At 35.7% G+C, this 13,816-nt stretch overlaps 1 protein-coding gene across 4 annotated transcripts in view; it reads left to right on the top strand.

The window, feature by feature from the left end:
* The window catches only part of PEX1 (peroxisomal biogenesis factor 1), a 54,669-nt gene that overhangs the window by 20,030 nt on the left and 20,823 nt on the right, over nt 1-13,816 (top strand). For all 4 annotated transcript variants that reach the window (XR_003235781.2, XM_026003757.2, XM_072764262.1 and 1 more), the window contains 7 exons: nt 620-743; nt 968-1,068; nt 1,915-1,997; nt 3,408-3,540; nt 8,459-8,555; nt 9,171-9,341; nt 10,708-10,862. Coding sequence is in view for 3 of the 4 variants with exons in the window: in XM_026003757.2 (XP_025859542.2) it covers nt 620-743; nt 968-1,068; nt 1,915-1,997; nt 3,408-3,540; nt 8,459-8,555; nt 9,171-9,341; nt 10,708-10,862 (864 nt within the window). In the remaining variant the exon portion in view is untranslated. The remainder of the gene's footprint in view (nt 1-619; nt 744-967; nt 1,069-1,914; nt 1,998-3,407; nt 3,541-8,458; nt 8,556-9,170; nt 9,342-10,707; nt 10,863-13,816) is intronic.

Here is a 13,816-nt window from a genome sequence, read left to right as displayed (position 1 = left end):
GTGCATATTCATATTCTCATTCTCTCTCTCCCTCTCCCTGCAACTCCCCCTCTCCCCTTTTCTCCCCCCCTCCCCCTCTCTCTCCGTCCCTCCCTCTCCCAGGCTGGGAATTAAGCTTTTTTTTTTCCCCACCTCTAATGCAGGGAGGCAAGGGAGAATGGATTGGAATGGTTACCCAGTGAGCCAAATTATGGTATGTGTATCATTGGTCATGAGATAAGGAGGGTTTAAAACTTCACCACTTCTGATAAATGTTTATTTGTTATAAAAACTGAGGTTCAGAGAGTTTTATTAATTTGCCCACAGTCACACAGATAATAAATGGTCGTGCTAGGCTGGTTGCATCTTGAACTACTAGCATATGTAATCACTTGTGCCAAACTGGTGCAGATTGGGTATATACTGTGATTTACGTAATTGACTAGTTTCCTACTAATGACACCATCTTACAGTTCTCACATGAGGTGAGCAAGGCTCAGAGTTTAAGAGGCTAGTTTAAGGTCCATCAGCTGTATCCAGGTTTATATATTATTAGCAAGATAAGATATTAAGCTAAGGATGTTAACATGCAGTTAGGTAGTAGGATAATTCATTATTGTTCTTCCCTTTTCTCTGGCAGCCTAAAGATGTAAGTGAAGAAGAAGTAAAAACTGTGTTCTCTTCATGGCTACAGCAGTGTACTACTACCACACTTCCTTTGATAATATCAGAGGAAGAACATATTAAGCTGAGAATGAAAGATGGTGGGTAAATTTTGTTTTGATATTTTTCCTATTGAAGAAGTCATAAAGTTTTTCATTGTTTTTCCGACTGTAATATGTGTGAACAGGAAACATAATGATAAGTAAACGGTAGATTTTACTATAGAAGAATGCCTTTATTTAAACTTAAATAAATTTAAATCTTAAATTATTTCATCTCGGTTTCAGTGCTAACTCTACATTTATTACTTTTTTTTTTTTGATAGGGTTAAAGGAGTTTTCTCTAAATGTAGTTCATTCTTGGGAAAAAGACAAAGAAAACATTTTTTTGTTGAGTACCAATCTGCTGCGGAAGACCACAATACAAGTAATCACATACTATTGAATATTTAATGAGATAATATTTGTCACATTGAATTGATAATAAAGTATGAGTTTACCTGTAAGACTTTGCACCTTAAAAGTGTATTAGAAACATGATTGATAAGAGTAAGGAATAACTTGATTTAAAATATTTTATTATATAGTCTCTTTAACTTCTCTAAACAATTTGATCTACCCTAAACTTAAAATCAATGCACAATTAAGTTTCAAGAATGGAATTGATTGTGTTAACTGGCAAGTGGATCATGATTTCAAATTATTTTAGTATTAGAACAATAACCCATATTATTTTGGCAGTTCTTTTTTTTTTGGCAGTTCTTGAATTCTCAACTCTTTACAAATATCAGATCATTTTTCTTCTAGAAGGATTTTACAACTCTTTTTAGAATATTATGTTTTAGTTAGGATATTCCCTCTTCTTGTTATAGAATTGAAGATGCTCTAGTCGTTTTAGAATTTGAATGGTTGGGAACTAGACATTTGGCCTCTCTACTTTTGAGATAAAATTGAAGGAATGCCATTCAGAGGAGATGGAAATATAAGAATCATGAAGAGTAAATAGGACACAAATCAAAATTGCAAATAAAGGTGTATCTGTAAACTGTATGGAAAAGATGACATTCTTTACTCTTTGTTGACTATAAATATTTATGTTCCTTGGTTGAGTAAATTACTGTTGTCAAGGCTATTTTAAGTAATGATCTTGCATGTACAATGTGCTTTTTCTCTCTGTGTAACAGAATCTATAATTCAGTTTCCTGGGACCTGAGAAAAACAGGCCAAAGATGTAACTTTGAAATGTAAAACTGATTTTTCCTTGCTACTGTAGGTCCTTCTAGATCCTATGGTAAAAGAAGAAAACAGTGAGGAAATTGACTTTATTCTTCCTTTTTTAAAGCTGAACTGCTTGGGGTAAGAAGTTACAGCCAAACAAGTATGTTTACAGTCATGTTTGACATGATCTCTGACAGGATTTTTATGTGTAAACATTAAAGTAGATGTTAATGCCATTGACTAATCTTAATCATTAGTAGATATTGTTTCAAGGATTGTTTTTATTTTCACACCCCACTTAGTAATTTGCCTTGTCTTCTTAGATAACTACATAAAACTCTGAAGCTTATTAGAAATTTTGCTTTGAGATTTGATTTATGAGAAGGAAGAACTGGATAGGACTTGGATGATATGTGCTTGAATAAAACAGTAATTCTTAGAGTTAATACATTTATTTTATTTTATTTTTTAAATACATTTATTTTAAAAATTAAATCCAAAAACACTTGAGTGTTTAAAAATATTTCAAATAGGGATCCCTGGGTGGCGCAGCGGTTTGGCGCCTGCCTTTGGCCCAGGGCGCGATCCTGGAGACCTGGGATCGAGTCCCACGTCGGGCTCCCGGTGCGTGGAGCCTGCTTCTCCCTCTGCCTATGTCTCTGTCTCTCTCTTTCTCTCTGTGTGACTATCATAAATAAATTAAAAAAAAAATTTTTTTTAAATATTTCAAATTAAGTTATTCCTTCAACTATCTTATTAATGTACTAATTGGGATTATTTGTGTTTTCCGCAACTTTAAAACCAAACAAATCGGAAAAGAACCTTCTTTTAATTTCTTTATCTCTTATGCAATATGAGAATCACATATAAACATTACATCTTAGAATTCTTCACCAAAGCTTTTAGTAGTTGTGGTGTAGTGATTGGATTTCCTGTAATCATATAATCTATCAATGTTCTAGTAAAGAGATTAAACCATAAAGTAACAGTGTTTAAATACAGCATACTGTTCATGTTAAAAGTAAAATCTTTTCAGACTCCGATTTTAGGAATTTATATTTATTATCAGAAATAAAGTGCTAGAGTCAGGAAGTAGGTTGATGTTCGTGCTGTATAATCTACAAATTGAAACTGGATTTCAAAGGTTAAAGTTTTTTTTTTTTTTTTTTTCCAAAGGTTAAAGTTTTAAGAGGAACTAAGTCTTCAATTATTCTAATACTTCAGACATACTCATTTGTGATTATGTTGATTAACAAACCAAAATTCATTTTGAGAGGAATGTTTGTGTGTTAAGACAAATTTCTTAAGATGTCCTGTTAACACAAAACTTCTGGTTACTGAACAGGTTTGAAATTAGGAAAACTAATTTTAAAAGATGTAACTCAGATTTGGCATTAATCCAGTATACTTTGAAGTAAGGGAAAATTTCCACATTTTACTCTTTTTAAAAATCATTAACTAGCCTGGGAAGGAAAGTTTCAGAATTTTTTACAACTGGATTTTATCCTGCTTAGTGTTTTATCCTGCAACAATGTATATATTTTGCAGAGGAGTGAATTCCTTAGGTGTATCCTCCCTGGAACACATCACCCATAGCCTCCTGGGACGCCCTTTGTCTCGACAGCTGATGTCCCTAGTGGCGGGACTTAGAAATGGAGCCCTTTTATTCACAGGAGGAAAGGTATGTGGTTAAAATGAGCACATTTCACTAATCACTTTTATTTTTCTCTCTTTGGGTTTTGATCATCTGTCATATAGGGTTGTTAATACAAGGTATAGGAAGGCTTTATTTGCTTTGGAAATTTAGAAAGTGGCGATGAATAAGGTGACATGCTCCCTGCCTTTTTTTTTTTCTGTACCAGTTGATAATAATTGTATGATTTTTGTGTTTTAGGGTATTGATAGGGTTAATTGATTTTCAAATGTTGAACCAGCCTTGCATATCTGTAATAAATTCCACTTGGTTGTGGTGTGTTATTCTTTGTATATATTACTGAGTTTGTTTGCTAATAGTCTTTTTTTTTTTTTAAGTCTTGGGGTTTTTTAAGGATTATTTGAGGGAGAGAAATATGAATGGGGGACATGGCAGAAGGAGAGAAGGAGACTTCCCACATAGTGGGGAGCCCAACATGGGGATCAGTGTCACAACCCTGAGATTATGACCTGAGCCAAAACCAAGAGTCGGACACTTAACCCACTGAGCCACTCATACGCCCCAGTTTTTAAAATTAATTAATTCATTCATCCATTTATTCATTTATGTAAACTGTACAACCAACATGGTGTTTGAAATCACAATCCCGAGATCAAGAGTTCCAGGCTTTTCTGACTGAGCCAGACACGCAGTCCATTGTTTGCTAATATTCATTCACTCATTCAGTTTGCTAATATTCTGTTGAAGATTTTTACATCTAAATTCATGAGCAAAATTAGCCTGTAGTTTTCTGATTTTGTATTGTCTTTGTCTAGTTTTGCTATCAGGGTAATTCTGGCCTCATAAAATGAGTTGAGAAGTATTCCTTCCTGTTCTGTTTTCTGGAAGAGATTATCTAAAATTGGTGTTCATTCTTCCTTTAATGTTTGGTAAAATCTCCAGTGAAACTATCTGGGCATGGAGATTTCTTCACCTTCAACTTTTTAATTATAAAGTTAAATTTCCTTAATTATGTATTTTATCTTGGCAGATATTTAGTAGTTTGTAATTTCAAGGAATCAGTTTACTTCTCCTAAGTTGTCAAATTTATGAGCATAAAGTTGTTGATAGTATTCTTTTTATTATCCTCGGAATGGCTGTGGAATCTGTTGTGTCATTTCCTGATCTTGGTGATTTGTGTCTTCTCTCTTTTTAATCTTCATCAGTTTTGCTGGAGTTTTCCTGCCCTCTTAAAGGGCTTACGGTTTTATTCTCTGCCAATGCAGTATTGTTTTCAGGGGTACTATGTGGTCTTTATGAGTCCTTGTTTCTTGTATTCATTTCAAAATTTTTAAGGCTTTTCCAATTCCATTCACTTTCAACTCTAGTAAAATAACTCTTTTCTTCCAATAATGAGCCCAGTTGCTTTCTTCTGTCTGATTCTTACTTAAAATATGGCAACTACTCCAATAATCTAAGCTTCCCCATAGGAAACTAGAAAAAGAAGAGCAAATGAAATCCAATGTAACCCGAAGGAAAGAAATAAGAATTAGAGCAGAAATCAGTGAAATGAGAAAATAAGTGAAATCAAAAGCTGCTGCTTTGAAAAGATCAATAAAATTGATAAGCCTCTAGCCAGTCTAAGAAAAAAAAAAAAGACACAAATTAGTAATATCAGAAATCAAAGAGAGGACATCACTATAGATCCCATAAACATTAAAAGGATCATAAGGTAGTAATAGTCATAGACAACTCTATGTTCACAAATTTGATAACCATCTTAGATGAATGGACCAATTCCTTGAAAGACACAAGTTCTCAAAACTCACACAAGAAGAAATAGATGATATAAAAAGATCTTTATCTAGTAAAGAAATTGAATCAATAATTAATAGCCTCATAAAACAAAGCACTAGGCCCAGATAGGTTCATTGGTGTATTCTATCAAATATATAAGAAAGAAATTACATCAGTTTTCTACAACCTGTTTCAGAAGATAGATGCAAAATGAATGCTTCCTAATCATCCTGTGAGACCATTATCACCCTAATCCAAAACCAGACAAAGGCATTATGAGACAAGAAAACTACAGACCAACCTCTCATGAACATAGATGCAGAAGTCTTCAACAGAATATTAGCAAATCAAATCAACCAGTGTATATAAAGAATTGTATACAGTGATCAAGTGGCATTTATCACAGGTATGGAAGGCTGGTGAAATATACAATTAATATGCATTGTATGTAGTTTCTAGATTTGCTATGTCAGATTTCAAACTGTATCATCATGGTAGAGTATTTTTTTTGGAAAAAGCAGTATTGACTCAGAAACCAGACTTCTCATCTCACCTACGGGTGGCCTGGTTAATAGGAAGAACAAGCAGAGAAGACCTGGATTTGAGTCCCACCTCTGTCATGTACTTACGGGCCATGACCTCAGGCAGGTTTTTGGTGTCTTACCTACCTCCATAGGAGTAACCTCACTTAAAATAATATATGTGAAAGCACTTTGTCAACTGAAAAGTGCTATTATACAAATGTGAATTACTTTATGTGAGGAAAAGGCCCTCAACTAGGCAAAATGACTATGACAGGGGATCTCTATCTCAGCACCTTAATTTCTTTATTCTTTGGAGTGCATGGACTTTAGGGTTTTTTTAATTTTTATTTTCTAAAGATTTTTATTTTTAAGAAATCTCTACATCCAACATGGGGCTTGAACTCATGAACCTGAGATCAAGAGTTGCATGCTCCATTGACTGAGGCAGCCAGGGATGTCTGGAGCCCATTGACTTTAAATGTAAATGACACTCTGTAAGCTATAATGATGGTAGTATTTGTTATGTACCTGCCAAATTTCAGACTTTGTATAACAACCTTGGCTATTTTTCCAGCCCATGGTGCTGAAAAAAAAAAAAAATATATTGGAACTGGTGTAGGGCTCTTAAAGCTAGACAAAGCAACAACAGTAAGAAATAATAGTACACTGAGGGAGAAAACTTAAAGTAAAAGAACTATAGGTCCCCTGGGTGGCTCAGTCGGTTAAATGTCTGCATTCAACTCAGGTCATGATCCTGGGGTCCTGGGATCGAGTCCCGTTAGCTCCCTGATCAGCAGGGAGTCTGCTTCTCTTTCTACTCCTCTCCTGGTCATGCTTGTTTTCTCTCTTACACTCTCTATTGCAAATAATTTTTTAAAAATCGTTAAAAATTAAAACTAAAAACCTACCTATGTTCAACCTCTCTAGGGGACATTATAACAGGTTCAGCAGAATTTTATTTTATTTTTTATTTTTTTAATCATGAGAGAGGCAGAGACACAGGCAGAGGGAGAAGCAGGCTCCATGCAGGGAGCCCGATGTGGGACTCGATCCCAGGTCTCCAGGATCATGCCCTGGGCCGAAGGCAGGCACTCAACCGCTGAGCCACCCAGGCATCCCAAGTTCAGCAGAATTTTAAATGTGTACCTTTTGATATGGTAATTCCACTCCTAGAAATTGATTATGAAGGTATAATCTGACAAATAAGTAAACAAGTGTATGGATATTTATTTTAGTTTTACTTATAATAGTTAAAATTGGAAACAGCACTAATACACATCTGGATGGTTTATTGAACCTGTTAGAGTCTAGTACATCCCACAGCAGCAGCGTGCTGGGCAGTTGATGCGGCTCCATATTTGTTGATAAAGAGGACAGTGATTTGTCATGAACTCACATAAATCTTCATAAGTTTACATAAAATGTGTGTCGGGTGTCTGGAAGGATGATACATCGAAACAATTGACTGTGGTTATCATCATGACAAAATGTTTTACCTTTCTCTGCTAAGTATTTATTTTGTATTTTCTGCATATTATTTTATAAACCAGGGAAAAAATAAAGCTTTACTAGAAAAAAAACACATTGGGTCAAACCCTATAGTCTGGAGCCACTTAATATAAAAATAAGCAGTTCTATCCACCTTAAGGGCCGCTGAGGGCTACATGGTTCACTAATTGGTGGTCACAGTAACACTGTAAATGACCAAGAAACTGAATTAAAATTACAGCTAATTTAAGATAATAGGGAAGTGAGTAGTAAATGTTTTCCATTAAAAATAATTGAAATTAAATAGGAGTAGGTTTCACTTCTCTAGAAAATGTATTTAATGTTCACATTATTCCCTTCTAGTAAGTAACGGAGCATTGCCTGTTTTAAAGGTAAAAGATTTAAGTATTAATGATTTTTTTAACAAATTGTAAAAATAAATGAGATGTTTATTTTCTATCTATGCCCTATAACAAACATCAGATACATCTAGCTTCTAACAGCTTAAAAGAAAAGCCATATTTTAGTAACACCTGCATTTCTCACATAGCAGCTAGACTGGTATATACATTTTTTACTTTCTCAAAGCAATTTATTATTTTTAGCATCAGTGCCAACTGAGATTGGAATTGGAGTGGGAAATGCCCCTTTTTGGGGGGCTAATATTCCTGAGATTGGGTTGTCTGTTAACCTTGCCTGTGTTTCTATACTACTAGAATCCTTCTATTCAGGCTAGGAAACTGGAGCCTCCTGGTTTCTTTGCAGAATATTATGAGTTTTGGTTTTTTAAATTTTATTTTTTAATTTATTTTTGTTTCATTTTGTTTTTATAGACTTGAATACATATTTAGGAACTAATTCCTTCCCACTTATCCTGCAGTGCTCTTAAAACTTACTGAGTCCAGGTTTTCACTCCTTCCTATTACTTTACTTTATACCAAATGTTACCCACCATAAATGATCCTAGAGCTCCAGGGATGTGAGGTGGTTTTTTGTTGTTGTTGTTTTCTTTTACCCCTGGCTTTATTGAGATATAACTGACATAGGACACTGTGTGGTGTATACTTGATTGGTGAGGCTGAGTCTTGGTGATTGCCATAGTAACAGAAGCTATTTCTTTGATTGGATATATTGCTTATGAAGCAATTGTTTTTTAGGGCAGTGGAAAATCAACTTTAGCCAAGGCAATCTGTAAAGAAGCATCTGACACATTGGATGCCCACGTGGAGGTGGTTGGCTGTAAGGCTTTACGAGGTATGAATATGATAATACTCTACATAACCCCCCCTTTTTTTTTGCTAGAAAGACAGAAATGTTATTTAATGCTGTTAATCTAACATACCTAATTTTTCTTTAATTTTTCTGTTATTGAAATATACATCTTTGGCTTTCTAATATTTTTAGCAAAACTTTTTAAACTCTCCATACTTGATGGAGGCCTCCTCCTTTTTTTTTCCTAGCCAAAACTCTGTAGACTCTATTCCTGGAAATGCCAACTTAGACCATTCTGAGAAAGTTCATATCTAAGGTATATTCTATGGGTACAAAGGATCCTTGCACTGCTGCAGAATCTTGGGGGTCAGGGGGATGGAGAGAGGGTGGCCATGGACAGCGAAGAGAAGAAGTATAATTTACCATATACACTTTGGTACTTTTTAGGTCTTTAATGCTTATATTATCCTCTATTTGGTTAAAAATGGTAACCAAGGGTAGTGATTAATAAATTTTAGTGATTGGTATATTAACAGAATAGGACTCAAAGTTTCATAGTTAAATCAATATGGAGCTTTTCTAATGCTCTCAATAGGCAGCCTGAACTTACCAACCTTGAATTAACATTAAAACCCGTTTTATTTCTTGCATATTAAGGAAAAAGGCTTGAAAACATACAGAAAACTGTGGAGCTGGCTTTCTCCGAGGCGACATGGAGGCAGCCTTCTGTGATTCTGCTGGATGACCTCGACCTCATTGTGGGTGTGCCTGCTGCTCCAGAGCATGAGCATGGCCCTGAGGCTGTGCAAAGCCAGCGGCTTGCACATGGTAATGGTGACACGTCCACCTGAGGCTGTGGGCCTTTTTTTCTTTGGTTAGATGACCATTTTAGTCTTCATGATAAATCTACCTTCTTCAGAAAATGCTGTTACGTGTTGCTTTTGAGGCTTCCGTGTTAGTAAAATTGGTAGATAGGAGCAGTGTGAAAATTCTGCAACATCATGATTTGTCTTTTGGAGTCTTTTCCTTCTCATATGCTTATTAGAAATTGCTTTATTGTGCAGATTTACTCTGGCTTTGTTCATTTGACAAATATTTGTCTAATGCTTATGCACAGCCTGTATCCTCAAAGTCTAGGACCGGAAAGAAAAGTAGACAGTTTTAGGACAATACTGAGAGTAATAATGGTAGCAACCATGTGTTGAGTGCCTTTCCTGGGCTAGGGTCTGTTTTTGTACTCTATGTGCAAATATTGTGTTTTTATGGATGAATAAATGGAAATTCAAAGATTAAGTAATTTGACCAAGGTGGCACAACTAGGAGGTGGTGGGATATGTTTTCCAGAAGTGTACACAGGGCACCATAGGAGCACACCCTCAGGGACCTGTGAGGGGCAGGTAAGGAGTAACAGAGAAAGCTTTTGGTGGGAAGTTGATGACTGAAATTCTCTGAATTTTGATGGAGGAGTAGAAGTTAGCATGAAGCGGCTTCATGTTAATGAAGAAGCAAAGAAAGTGTGATCCCCAGGCAAAGGCACAGAGCTAGGAGAAATGGTGGTATGTTAGTGAATACCCCACAACTGGAGTTTAGAATTCACAGAGAGAGCTGGGGTAGAGTGCTAGACAGCAGGTAAGCTGCCTGAAGCTTCTCGAGAGCTGGAACAGATAGGAAATGCAACTGCCGTGCCTTGCATTATTAGAAACTCATGTTTGTCTCACAGTTTGAATCCTGTAGGATCTGCAAAATTGTGTAGTGTTTAATGGAATGCTGCAAATTTCTAGGTCGGGACACAGATATACATTATTAATGCCCGTTTCAGTTCTGACCTCCTAACAACCAAACCTGCCAAGACCTAGGGTGGAAGGAGATTGTTCAGGAATTCATAGGAATAGGAACTGTGTTTTGCCTAATCAGAGCACGATACGGAATTTTATCACCCTCCTGTGTTTATTTCAGAGACTCCTGTTTGTCCTAACCCTAACCACTGAGGCATTGTTTTGAGTGTATAGACTCAGTTGACAGTACTTGGTTAGAGTGGGGCTGATATTAGGTCCTCAATCAATCAGTGGCAGTGAGTGGGACTTTGTACTCCACCTAAAAGCTCGACTTTAGGTTATCATTGTTTTTAATGACTATATAATTTTTAAATCTGTTTCTAGTCACTAAGCTTTTATGCTGTATTGCTTAATTCTAGCTTTGAGTGATATGATGAAAGAGTTTATTTCCATGGGAAGTTTGGTTGCAGTGATTGCCACAAGCCAGTCTCAACATTCTCTGCATCCTTGGCTTGTCTCCGCTCAAGGAATTCATATATTTCAGTGTGTCCAACATATTCAACCACCTAATCAGGTAATACTACTTGTGAAGATTGTTGAGATGTGTCCCTCTTTATATAAACCATTTTTCAATTTTATTTTATTTATGTATTTAATAAATTACATTTATTTATAGTAGGTGTGGAGCCACTGCAGGGCTTGAACTCATGACCCTGAGATCAAGACCTGAGCTGAGATCAAGAGTTGGACACCCAACTGACTGAGCCACCCAGGCTCCCCTTGTTTTTTAATTTTATTAATGATTTATGGCCTTAAACTTATACTTACAAATATTTAAAAGGTGACATTTGGTGCATTTTGTGCTTAGATGCACAGTTTCCCTTTATAACAATCTGAAATGTTACTATGCTCTTTGCAAGGGTTTTTGGAAAACATTTTTTTTAATTACTAAAATTTTGTTATTCCATCCAAAAGGAAAAAAAAAAACAAAAACAAATTCTAAACTGCTTCATTTCCCATTGGTGAAATCTGTAAATACATCATGGACATTAGAATTTTTTTCAGTTTATTGCGGTGTGATTGACAAAGTTGTGTATATTTAAAGTGTACAATATAATTTATTTACATTGTGAAGTATTTACCACAATCAAGTTAATAGAGCACATCCATTACACAGTTAGCTTTCTTAAACATTTCTTTTTAATAAGAAAGAGCATTTATTGAGAAATGCAAATAGATTTATGAATATATGTATTTTTTCATCATAAGTGTACCTGTCACGTATTTCACTCATCCCCCCCCACCTTCCCTCTTGTAACCCTCAGTTTTTTCTCTGTGGTTAAGAGTGTTTCTTGGTTTGTCTCTCTTTTTTTCCCTTTGTTCATTTGTTTTGTTTCTTAAATTCCATGTATGAATGAAATCATATGATATTTGCCTTTCTCTGATGTATTTTGCTTAGCATTATACTCTCTACCTCTATCCATATTGTTGCAAATGGCAAAATTTCATTCTTTCTTATGGCTGAGTTATGTTTGTGTGTGTGTGTGTGTGTGTGTGTGTGTGTGTGTGTGTGTGTATACACCACATATTTATCCATCTGTTGATGGGCACTTGGGCTGCTTCCATAATTCAACTATTATAAATAATGCTGCCATAAACATAGGGGTGCATGTATCCCTTTGAACTAGTGTTTTTGTTTTTGAGGGGTAAATACAGAGTAGTGTGATCACTGGATCATAGGGTAGTTCTACTTTTAGTTTTTTGAAGAACTTCCAAAAAATGGTAGTTTTCCACAGTGGTTGCACCAGTTTTCATTCCCACCAACAGTGCAAGAGGGTTCCTTTTCTTCACATCCTTGTCAATACTTTTTCTCAGGTGTGAGGCGATACCTCATTGCAGTTTTGATTTGCATTTCCCTGATGATGAGTGATGTTGGGCATCTTTTCATGTGTCTGTTTCCCACATGTATGTCTTAGAAATGTGTGTTCATGTCTTCTGCCCATTTTTTAAAATATTTTAATTATTTGACAGCGAGAAGAGCACAAGCAGGGGGAGCAGCAGAGGGAGAGAGAGAAGCAGACTCCCCACTGAGCAGGGAGTCCAATGTGGGGCTTGATCCCAGAACCCTGGGATCATGACCTGAGCTGAAAGCAGATGCTTAATGGACTGGGCCATGCAGGTGCCCCTTCTGCCCATTTTTTTTTAAAGATTTTATTTATTTATTCATAGAGACAGAGAGGCAGAGACACAGGCAGAGGGAGAAGCAGGCATCATACAGAGAGCCTGACGTGGGACTCGATCCAGGGTCTCCAGGATTACACCCTGAACTGCAGGCAGCGCTAAACCGGTGCGCCACCAGGGCTGCCCTCTGCCCATTTTTTAATTGAATTATTTGTTTTTGGGGTATTGAGTTCTATCCTTTATATATTTTGGATACTAACTCTTTATCAGATGTGTTATTTGCAAATATCTTCTCCCATTCAGTAGGTTGCCTTTTAATTTTGTTGATTGTTTCCTTCACTGTGCAGAAGCTTTTTATTTTGATGTAGTCCCAAAAGTTTATTTTTGCTTTTATTTCCCTTCTCTAGGGAGATACATGTAGAAGCATATTGCATAGAACGACATCAGCAAAATTACTGCCTTTGCTCTAAGGATTTTTTTTTCTTTAAGGATTTTTATGGTTTTAGGTATCACATTTAGGTTTTCAGTCCATTTTGAGTTTATTTTTGCATATGATGAAAGAAAGTGGTCCAGTTTAATTCTTTTGCATGTGTGTGTGCAGTTTTCCCAACACCAATTGTTGAAGGAGACTGTCTTTTTTCCATTGGATATTCATTCCTCCTTTGTCAAAGATTAATTGGCCATATAATTGTGGGTTTATTTATGGGTTTTCTGTTCTATTGCATTGATCTGTGTGTCTATTTTTATGCCAGACCATACTGTTTTAGTTACTACCACTTAGTAATATTGCTTAAAATCTGGAATTGTGATGCCTCCAGCTTTGCTTTTCTTTTTCGACATTGCTTTGGCCATGTAGGGTCTTTTGTGGTTCCATACTTATTTTAGAATCATTCTAGTTCTGTGAAAAATGCTGCTGATATTTTGATAGGGATTGTGTTAAATGTGTAGATTGCTTTGGGTACTAAAGACATTTTAACAATATTTGTAATTCCAACCCATGAGGATGGAATGTCTTTCCATTTCTTTGCAGTCTTGAATTTTTTAATCAATATTTTATAGTTTTCAGTCTTTTACCTCTTTGGTTAGGATTATTCATAGATATTTTATTGGTTTTGGTGCAATTGTGAATGGGATCGTTTTCTTAATTTCACTTTCTGTTGCTTTATTATTACTGTATTCAAATCAAATTTGTATATGTTAGTTTTGTATACTGTGACTTTATTGAATTCATCGATTCTAGTAAATTTTGATGGCATCTTTAGGGTTTTCTTTATAGTATCATTGTCATCTGCAAATAGTGAAAGTTTTACTTCTTTTACCAATTTGGATGTTGTTGGATATTGTTGT

Source organism: Vulpes vulpes, chromosome 7 (genome assembly GCF_048418805.1).
Source record: "Vulpes vulpes isolate BD-2025 chromosome 7, VulVul3, whole genome shotgun sequence".
Lineage (NCBI taxonomy): Eukaryota > Metazoa > Chordata > Mammalia > Carnivora > Canidae > Vulpes > Vulpes vulpes.
Note: the sequence above shows the minus strand (reverse complement) of the source record. Positions and strands in the feature narration are given on the sequence as shown.